Source organism: Apium graveolens, chromosome 10 (assembly GCF_009905375.1).
Source record: "Apium graveolens cultivar Ventura chromosome 10, ASM990537v1, whole genome shotgun sequence".
NCBI classification, from domain to species: domain Eukaryota; kingdom Viridiplantae; phylum Streptophyta; class Magnoliopsida; order Apiales; family Apiaceae; genus Apium; species Apium graveolens.
In genome coordinates this window covers 93,802,426-93,812,675 of record NC_133656.1, presented here as the reverse complement: position 1 = coordinate 93,812,675, position 10,250 = coordinate 93,802,426, and the positions used below count along the sequence as shown (strand labels likewise).

The window sequence follows — 10,250 nt, the reverse complement described above, 5'->3', positions numbered from 1 at the left end:
AAAAATGGACTCCATAAAACTTTACTCATATATATATATATATATTTATATGTTAATATATTGTGTGTTTGTATGTTAATATATTGTGTGTATATATAAAGGAGTGAGCATTTCCCGGTTCGGAACCAAGAACCGAATCGAATCGATCAAAAATTGCGATTCCGGTTCGGTTCTTAACTAATTCGGGTCCGGTTCGGTTCTTGTTTTTCTAGAAATTTCGGTTCTTGGTTCGGTTCGGTTCTTAACATACTAGAACCGTAAGAACCGAACCGAACCGTATATAAAAGAATAAATACAAATATATATATATAAATATGTATATATTACGTATTATGTTTTCTTATTTATAATATTTTAATAAATTTTAAGAAAAATATGATTTTTATTGTCTTACTCGTTTCTTTAAATATTTATGAAGTTTTGAATATTTTTATAAATATTTTTCTTCTTAAATATTAGAAAGTAATCGAATTCAAAATGATCTGCCACTAATAAAAATCTTCTTTAACTAAGTTACCGTTAATACATAATCAAAACTAGTCAAAATTTAAAATGTTAGAATACAAAATAATATGCAAAATAAATAAATATGATATAAAAATATAAATTCGGTTCTTTCGGTTCAGAACCGAACCAAACCGAATTTTACGGTTCGGTTCTTACATATAAACGGGTCCGGTCCGGTTCTTAAAATATTCCTATTTTGGTTCTCGGTTCTTTCGGTTCCGGTTCGATTCGGTTCGGTTCTGACCCGTTGCTCACCCCTATATATATATATATATATATATATCTGTTAATATATTGTATTTGAACCCATATTTAAATTCAGTTTACTATAATTGACTCCACAAATAATCCAATATTTATATTTTAAAGTTAAATAAAAATGTTTTAGTATTAAACAATCCTCACATATTACCGGTGTTCTAATAATCGGCCAATTAACTGATTAATCGGCCGATTAATCGGAGTTCGGATGGATTTCGTCTCGATTAATCGTTAATCTGGTCAAAGTATAGTTTTTTAAATAATCGGTCAAAAGTCGGGCAGTTCGGGAAAAATCAGTCGATTCGGGTCAAAAATCGGTCGAATCGGTCAAAGTTAGAAATTCAAAAAAATATATATTTTTAAAGAAAAATTGAAGTTTTTTGAAAATAATAATTAACAGTTAATAATTAATATTGATGAATTTGTGTTTGATGACGATCAGGAAGGCTACTAAATTATATTAGCAGCTCATAACATAAATTTATACTCCCTCAGTCCAACCCAATTGTTATCGTTTCTGAGAGAGTGTGCGTCACACATTTGAAGATGAATATAAAGTATAATTCTATAACATTTTTTTAAAATTTTCTTTTTCTGAATAAAAATAGAATGTTTAAACTTTTATTCAGAAAAAGAAAATTTAAAAAAAAAACGTTATAGAAATATACTTTCTATTCATCTTAAAATGCGTGTCGGACACTCATTTAGAAACGATAACAATCGAGAGGGACAGAGGGAGTATATAGTAGTCATAGTAGACAAGTAGGTAGTTGATATGGATAGAAAATACATCCTAAAGACACATTAAATGTCGCATTAATTACACTTGGGCTTCTTGTCCGAAAAGTCCAATACAGATCTGTCTAGTCCAAGCTTCATAGCAGACCTTTCTGGTCCAAGCTTCATAGCAGACCTGTCTGGTCCAAGCTTCATAGCAGACCTATCTGGTCCAAAGCTTCGTAACAGGCCTATGACGACCAAAACAACCAAGGCCCACCAGTAGAGGTCGTCCAAGTCCACGAACCTGAGTTGTTCACGGACTAGGCCCAATACGGCTGGAAGAGCAGAGACATGTGTTCCAAACAGACTCAAAGTCCTACATAGAAGTATCTGGATCTCCTTCCTCAAAAGGACTCCTAATTACCATCTAAATTGGAGACTTGTCCACTAAGTCTCCCAACAGAAATCAACCCTAGACTCACCTCTATATAAAAGGCTCTACCCCTCAATCTAGAACTACGTTTTTGGCTTGATTCCCTACAACACAGAGATAAGTAGGCATCTTGCAAGGATCGATAGTCCCGAACGCAAGAGCAACCATTAAAGCTCAAATCTCACCAACCCTAGCATTAAATACTAAATTACTCAGGTTTTTATTCCACAACATTTGGCACCTTCTGTGGGAAACTTACAACAATCATGATGAACACACGGAGCAGAAACACTAGTGGGACAGGCACTCATGTCCCATCGTGAACAATCGCATCAGTGGTGGACATACCACCGCACCCAACTTATGCCTCCACCAAAGGAGGAACCCTAGTAGGGGCAATTGAGGCTCAGCCACAAGGGACGTATCCCCCGACTCCTCAAGGGACGAATCCCCAACTTCAGCAGCTGCATGCACCTATGAACTCTCAACCCCTTGGGTATGTGTACTTGACAGTTATGACTACTAACCCCCCTTACGGGATGCCTATATACCCCGAAATTGGAGGAAGTGGACACTCTGATAAGAGTAAAACACAAGGGCGGACGCCCCAATACATACGTGGCTTGGCTCCTATTCCGGAGGATCAAGAATTCTCTGGGCCTTATACTTAGAGAGACTCAGAGTCATCGGATGACGATGTTGCTCCAAGAAAGAGGCGTGCTGGCAAGGAGCTGATGGCTGACACTGAACAACGCTCCAGGAGCATTCAAGGGATGAATCCCCAAGATGTTCAAGAGAGGATCAGGGCTCATGAAGAAGAGATCCAAAGGCTGAAGCGAGACCTGGAGACACATCTGGCTCCAAGACCCCCACTCGCTCCAAGGCAGAGAAATTCTCCTCCAATCATAGACCTGGATGGTCCAATACCAAGAAAGGCAGCTGCCCAAGGGCTGATCCAAGTGATCTTATGCCCCTAGGTGATCCTGATGATCCAAATCCACCATTCACTGATGAGATAATGAATGCTCATATATCAAGGAAGTTCAAGATGCCCATCATCAAAGCATACGATGGTACTGGAGAACCCGCTAATCATGTTAGGACGTTCTCTAACGCCCTGTTGCTACAACCCGTGAACGACGCTATTAAGTGTCGGGCCTTCCCTCAAACCCTATCGGGAATGGCTCAAAGGTGGTACAACCGTCTGCCCCCAAATTCCATTGGATCCTTTAAGGACTTGAGTCAAGCTTTTATTAAGCAGTTCATAAGTGGCAGCATCTCTCATGGGTATAGTCCAAGGAGCAAAGGAGTCCCTGAGAGAGTATCTGAATCAATTTATGAAGGAGGCTTTGAAGGTCCTTGATCTTGATGATAAAGTAGCTATGATAGCCCTTCAGCAAGGGACTAGAGACGAGTTCTTCAAGATGTCTTTGGCTAAGCGCCCTCCTGAAAGTATGCTGCAACAACAGTATAGAGCCAGAAAATATATTAAGGTGGAGGAGAGTATGAAGAAGATAGTTGTGAATAATGAGCCTACTGGGAACAAGAAGCGGAAGACGGATCAGGAGTACGATGCCAAGGACAAGTATCCACGAATTGGCAAGAACTCTGACTCCTCCTCCTCTAAGAAGAATCAGCAACCAAGGTTCGCTGAATATGCAAGGTTGAATACTCCGAGGAGCCAAATCCTTATGGAAATTGAAAAGGATAAGGACTTCAAATGGCCGAAGCCGCTAAGGGGAGACCCCGAGAAAAGAGACAAGAGTCGGTACCGCAGATTTCACAAAGATGTCGGTCATGATACCGATGATTATAGGCAACTTAAGGATGAGATTGAGTATCTGATACGAAGGGGAAAGTTTGAACGTTTCACCAAGGGTGAAGAGGCCGGAGGCCAAAAGAGAGATAATGATCGAAGAGATGACGATCGAAGGGGTAACGACAGAGATCGCAACCCACAGCCCCGAGGGCCAGTAATCAATATGATATCAGGAGGACCTACAGCAGCTGGTACTACAAGGAACTCCCGAAAAGCTTATGCAAGAGAAGTGATGAGCATAGTTGGAGAGCCATCTAAGCGTTCTAAGTCAGAGATGATGCTTGAATTTGGTGACCCAGACCTTGAAGGTTTGAAATTTCCTCAGGATGATCCTCTGGTTATCATTCCAATAATTGGAAATTGTCCTGTTATGAGGTTCCTAGTGGACAATGGAGCTTCCGTGGACATTCTATTCCATGACACATTCAGGGAAGAGCCCAGGGAGGCCACGCAGATGTTGAACTTTCAGTTTATCAAGGCAACCTCTACTTACAATGCTATCATGGGTAGAACAGGGATCCATGCTTTTAAATCTGTGCCCTCAACCTACCATATGGTACTGAAGTTCCCAACTAGAAATGGTGTTGGAGAAGCAAGGGGAGATCAGAAGATGGCCCGCAGTTGCTATGTTGCAGCACTTAGGCCCGATGGAACAGGGGGACAAGTCCTCCCCATAGAAGACATGGATGTTCGAGAAAATGACGAACTGGCGAGGGAAGCCAGTCGAGGACTTGATCCCAATTCCTTTAGACCTCTTAGACCCGGAGAAGGTCACGTATATGGGGGCATCTCTGGACAAGCCCTTGAAGGGCCGAATGACAACTTTCCTCCAGGAAAACAATGATGTATTTGCTTGGACAGCAGCTGATATGCCTGGGATTGACCCAAACCTTATAACTCATAGGTTGAACGTTGATCCAACTCGGAAGGCTGTAAAGCAAAAGAAGAGAACTTATGCCCCTGATAGGCTGGAAGCCATTAAGCAGGAGGTCGAGAAACTTTTAGAAGCTAGGTTTATTGAGGAAGTGCAATTCCCTGAATGGTTGGCTAACCCCGTAATGGTCAAGAAAACCAATGGAAAGTGGAGGATGTGCATTGACTTCACTGACTTGAATGATGCTTGTCCCAAGGACTGTTACCCCCTACCAAGGATTGATACCCTGATCGATGCTACTGCTGGACACGAGATGCTAAGCTTCATGGATGGATTCAGCGGTTACAATCTGATCAGAATGCATAAGAATGACACCCCCAAGGTATCTTTCATAACCGACTTTGGTGTATTCTGTTATCTTGTTATGGCTTTTGGACTTAAGAATACAGGAGCTACTTACCAAAGATTGGTAAACAAGATATTTTCCCATCTAATTGGGAAGACCATGGAGGTCTATGTCGATGACATGTTAGTCAAAAGCCTAAGCAAGGCCGATCATATTAGTCAGCTCAGAGAGGCATTTGAAGTGCTAAGGCACCATAAGATGATGTTAAACCCAGCCAAGTGTGCTTTTGTTGTTGGGTCTGGAAAATTTTTGGGTCACATGGTCTCTAAGAGAGGGATAGAGGTCAACCTCGACAAGATCAAATCCATCCTAGACATGGAGCCACCACGCTCCATCAAGGATGTTCAGAAGCTGATAGGAAGAATCGCAGCTCTAGGAGGTTCATCTCCAAGTCTGGAGACAAATGTCTGCCCTTTTTCAAAACCCTTAAGAAGGTGAAGGACTTTGAATGGACAACTGAGAGCCAAGAGGCCTTTGAACAGCTGAAGAAGTACATGACTGAAGCCCCGTTGTTGGCTAAACCAAGTCCGGAGGACATTCTTTATTTGTACCTCGCGGTATCTGAACAAGCCGTGAGTGCAGTCCTCATGAAGGAAGAGCAGAAGCTCGAGAAGCCTATATACTATGTAAGCAAGGTGCTCCACGGAGCAGAGTTGAATTACTCTACCACGGAGAAGTTCGTGTTTGCTCTCATCACAACCTCGAGGAAGTTGAGACCATACTTCCAGGCTCATAAGATCGAAGTCCTAACGGACCAACCCTTGAGGAACATTCTTCATAGCCCGAAGGCCAGTGGAAGGCTCATCAAGTGGGCGATTGAGTTAGGAGAATTTGATATCAAGTACAATCCTCAAACGACCATCTAGGCTCAGGCCTTAGCAGACTTCGTGGTCGAATGCACCATTAACGACCAAGGAGTCGGGGGGTAAGAGATAGTAACCCCATAGGGAGGAGTGAAGGAGAAGGGTGAAGAAACAACCTTAAAAGTGTATTGGGTTCTCCATTTTGACGGAGCGTCCAAAACAAAGTCTAGTGGTGCAGGCCTAGTCTTGCAAAGCCCTGATGGGTTTATGATTGAATATACTTTGAAGTTGGACTTTCCGACTATGAACAATGAAGCAGAATATGAAGCATTGATAGCTGCTTTAGGCTTGGCTAGAGCTGTGAGGGCCAAAAACCTGAATGTCTGCGGAGACTCAAGACTTGTACTTGCTCAAGTTAAAAGTGAGTTTGAGGCCAAAAATGAAACTATGGCCAGGTACCTGAGAGTCGTAAAGGGAATACTGACTCGGTTCGATGAATGGTATGCAGAACATGTTTCGAGAGAGGAGAACACTACGACGGATGCCTTGTCTCAGTTCGCCTCGTCTGAAATTGAGAACTATCCGAGAAGTATTTACTTCCAGATCTTGAAGACCCCTACTATTCATGTCATAGATCTGATAGCACTGGTTGGCATGGCAAGCTGTTGGATAGACCCGATCAAGACCCACTTAGAAACTGGGTGGCTCCCCGACGATGCCAAAGAGGCACGCAAGCTGTCGGTTAGAGCGTTAAGATACTCGTTGATTAAAGGCCTTCTTTACAAAAGGTCCTTTGTTATTCCGTACTTGACGTGCTTAAGACCTCTTGAAGCAGAGGAGGCACTTAAAGAAGCCCATGAAGGGATTTGTGGACAACACTTGGGGGGCAGGGCCCTCGCTCACAAGATAACTCGGTTGGGGTTCTACTGGCCAACTATGCTAGCCGATGCAAAGGCTTATGTGAAGAGATGCGACAGATGCCAAAGGCATCCTCCGATAGTACGACATCCCCCAGAGAGGCTTACGTCAATCAGCACACCCATCCCTTTTGCAATGTGGGGGATGGACATACTTGGACCATTTCATATGGCATCGGGACAGAGAAGTTCATTGTGGTAGCCATAGACTACTTTACAAAGTGGATTGAGGCTAAGGCACTAGCCAAGATAACCACCAAGCAAATTACCCAATTCTTCTGGGAGAATGTGATATGTCGATATGGAATCCCACGCATCCTTGTCACGGATAATGGGAAATAATTTGATAATGCTGAGTTCAGAGAGTAATGCGACGATAACAGGATAGAACTTCGCTTCACCTCCATTGCACATCCTCAGGAAAACGGGAAAGCGGAGGTTGCTAACAGAATCATCCTTGATGGACTTAAGAAGAGGGTTGAATGCTCGAGAAACACTTGGGTGGATGAGCTGCTGCCTATGCTATGAGCATATCGAACCACCTGCAAAGTGGCAACTGAAGCGACCCCATTCATGCTGGCTTACGGAGCCGAGGCAGTGGTGTCCCTTGAAATCACTCATGGATCCCCAAGGATCGAAGCTTACGAGCTAGAGACAAACGAAGAAGGCATGAGGCTCGCTCTTGATCTCATAGACGAGGTCTGGGATGAAGCCAACGCCCGCAATGCAGAGCATCAACGAAGAGCCTCCCTCTATTACAATAGACGGGTTAAAGAAAGGTTCTTTCAACAGGGAGATTTGGTTCTGAGGAAGATTGAGGCATCAGGAGTAGGGGAGAGAGGAAAGCTAGCCCTCAACTGGGAAGGACCCTATAAGGTCAGAAAGACACTGGGACGAGGATCCTACAAGTTAGAGACCCTGAATGGTGATAAAGTGCCTCACACTTGGCATGCTTCGAACCTGAAGGTTTATTATGTTTAGGACATTCACTACATGTTCCTAGTACTTAGCATTAGTTTTACAAATAAGGTCGACGAAACCATCTTATGTAAGGGCGGAACCCGTTTCTTAAAGATATTTTCTATTTATGCAAGTTTATTTATATCATCTTGTCTACCAATTTATTTAAGTACGAGCATCTAAAGAATGCAAGTCCCGAAGTACCAAATACCGAAAATAAATGACAAGTATGAAATAAGACCAAACAAATTGCATAAATAAAGATCCCGAAGGATCATAAGTCGAAGTCCTGAAGGACTGATAGGTTACAAACCGATAAAAGTTTAAATAAATAAGGTCTAAAAATCAAAAGCCATATATGGCACTCAAAGCCATGCAAGGCCACTTCCTTCACTCATCAGAGGAATCCTCCCCCTCTCCATCTGACCCTTCCTCAGAAGAAGAACCGCTGCTCCCTAGAATTGGCTCCCTCATCTTCCCTCGAAGGGCTGTCTTGGACTTGGGACTACCCGAAGGGGCCTTGCCTTTGGAGCCGGAACCGAAACCCGAGTGGCTGGAGCTTGACTGGGACCTCATACGAGGAGTCGAGGGCACCGATCCGGAAGGTTGCTCAGATAGGTCCATAACAGGCATCTTCCAGGGGCAAGATAGAAGGTTTGGATCAACTACATCCGGCCATACACCTTGAGCATCTTTGACTCCCCTATTCCAACCTATTGCCATATTAATGGGGCACATCTCGTCATCGTGCTCATCCATCATTGTGGTGAACCTAGTGGATCTATGGTAGGAAGCCTCAAGGTCTTTCCATTCCATCTTCCTCTTCTCTTCCGAGTTAGCATATTTCTTCTCCATAATGGTGAGCTTGCCCTCCACCTCATGGGCCCTAGATTCCCACTCCCTTGAGGAGATTGTCATCTGCTTAATTGGAAGCCTGCAATACATTGTAGTCACTTCTCATTTTGATAGCTTGAATAGAGGACGAAGCGAAATAAGCATTGGCCTTACAAAGAAAATATGAGTTCGAGAATAAAGGGCCGAGCCCCCAAGGAGTGATTCCTATAGTATTTTCCAAGTTCTAGGAAAAAGAGAACTTAAGCAAAAATTTGCATAAGTAGAAACACACCTGATAGAGGGCATGAGCCCCCAGCATCTCAGCCTCGAGGAGTTTCTCACCAGAGGAGACGGATAAGAGGTCGGGAGGAGTAATGCAATTTTTAGACCACTCAATAGCAAGGGCCGGGTTGCCGAAAACGGAGTTGTTGGAAGAAATACCCCAACCGGGCTCGAAAGGGGTCCTAGCACTCCCGTCAAAATCATTGATCCTCTTAAGGCCGGATCCTGACGCCTCGAGGAAGGCAGGGACCTTAGGGATATGGCTGACCTTCTTGATGGCATCTCTAGCCATCATCCCCGTAACAGCATCGCTCGGCTTGGCTTTAGCGTCAAGAGCCTTAGCAGCTGAAATAAGAAGAAAAGAAATAAATGTAAGAATAAACTTGTACTAAGTAAGGGAAAACAAGGATAAATACCCTCTATGGAGAGGCAGCTAATGCCAGCCTCAACAAGCTTGACTTCCGTCACGAACTCCTAATAAGGGGTCCTTCCATCATCGTCAATAAGAAGATCTCGGGCGTGAAGCTTAGCATCAGAAAGGTTGAGAATGAAGTGGGAGCTATCGACTAGGCTACTAAAATCACGTCTGAAGTATACACCCTAGTCTCCATCCTTCCACTTAACGACCATAAACTTCTTGTTCCAGTTGTGGTTTGAGTCATTGAGGAAACTGGTGTTCACCATTTGAGGAACGTGGGCTCGGTGTTGAATCATTACCCAACCAGGCCTAGTCATAGGAGACGCCTTCATCATGAAGATACTACGGAACATTGTTACACTCAAAGGGATGCCTAAGTCATGGCATCTCACTATGAATTGGATGATGAAATACCACCCGTTAGGGTAGAGCTGGCACAGATGGATCTTGAGTTCGGCTAGAAGCCTCGGAATGAAGGGATGTAGAGGGAACCTTAGCCCGGAGTTAAGGGCCGCCTTGAACACAAACAGCCTCTGGTGGCAAATATTACATGCCCTCTCACTTGGCTTAGCTCTACGAACCCTCAAGCATTCGGGCCATGAGTAAGTCGACTTAATCGCCTCGACGTCCTTCTCACGAAGCACACTTCGGTGATGGAATGCATCAAAATGGACGGTACTAGGGTACTTGTCCGCTTTCTCATCCAACATACTCTTCAAACTATTCGAACAACGATAATTGAGAAGGGGGAGACAAGAGCTATACCTTGGAGTGAGCGTAGAGTAGCCCTCTTATGCATAGCTTCCTTTTCAGAGAAAGAGGATTTGACAAGGCCTTTTCCACCTGACATATTTGAGAACTTGAAGAGAGTTAAGAACTTGAGAGAATTTGAGAATTTAAGAAGTTGAGAAATGAAGGTGTGAATGAATATGAGCACTTCTCATCTTCTTTTATAGGAAAAAGGTCACCTCCTACATCAGATCATAAGTCAGCCTGGTTCGCGCTAGCAGGTACCT

The 10,250-nt window shown here is 43.6% G+C and overlaps 2 protein-coding genes across 2 annotated transcripts; both read left to right on the top strand.

The window, feature by feature from the left end:
* Positions 1 to 3,204: 3,204 nt before the first annotated feature.
* LOC141690756 (uncharacterized) lies at positions 3,205 to 4,584 on the top strand. Its single transcript, XM_074495530.1, has one exon. It carries the CDS (start codon positions 3,205 to 3,207, stop codon positions 4,582 to 4,584), a length of 1,380 nt encoding a protein of 459 aa, XP_074351631.1.
* Positions 4,585 to 5,514: 930 nt separating this feature from the next.
* On the top strand, positions 5,515 to 7,082 carry LOC141690755 (uncharacterized). The gene is made up of 3 exons (XM_074495529.1): positions 5,515 to 5,808; positions 6,112 to 6,564; positions 6,714 to 7,082. Exons 1-3 carry the CDS (start codon positions 5,515 to 5,517, stop codon positions 7,080 to 7,082), a joined length of 1,116 nt encoding a protein of 371 aa, XP_074351630.1.
* Positions 7,083 to 10,250: the final 3,168 nt, after the last annotated feature.

Bases quoted from the DNA above. Each gene is read 5' to 3' on its own strand.
- LOC141690756 (XM_074495530.1), top strand. From the start codon at position 3,205: ATGGGTATAGTCCAAGGAGCAAAGGAGTCCCTGAGAGAGTATCTGAAT.
- LOC141690755 (XM_074495529.1), top strand. From the start codon at position 5,515: ATGACTGAAGCCCCGTTGTTGGCTAAACCAAGTCCGGAGGACATTCTT. The intron at 5,809-6,111 runs GCCAGTGGAAGG...TATACTTTGAAG, and splicing joins ACATTCTTCATAGCCCGAAG to TTGGACTTTCCGACTATGAA. The intron at 6,565-6,713 runs GTTAGAGCGTTA...CTTGGGGGGCAG, and splicing joins AAGAGGCACGCAAGCTGTCG to GGCCCTCGCTCACAAGATAA.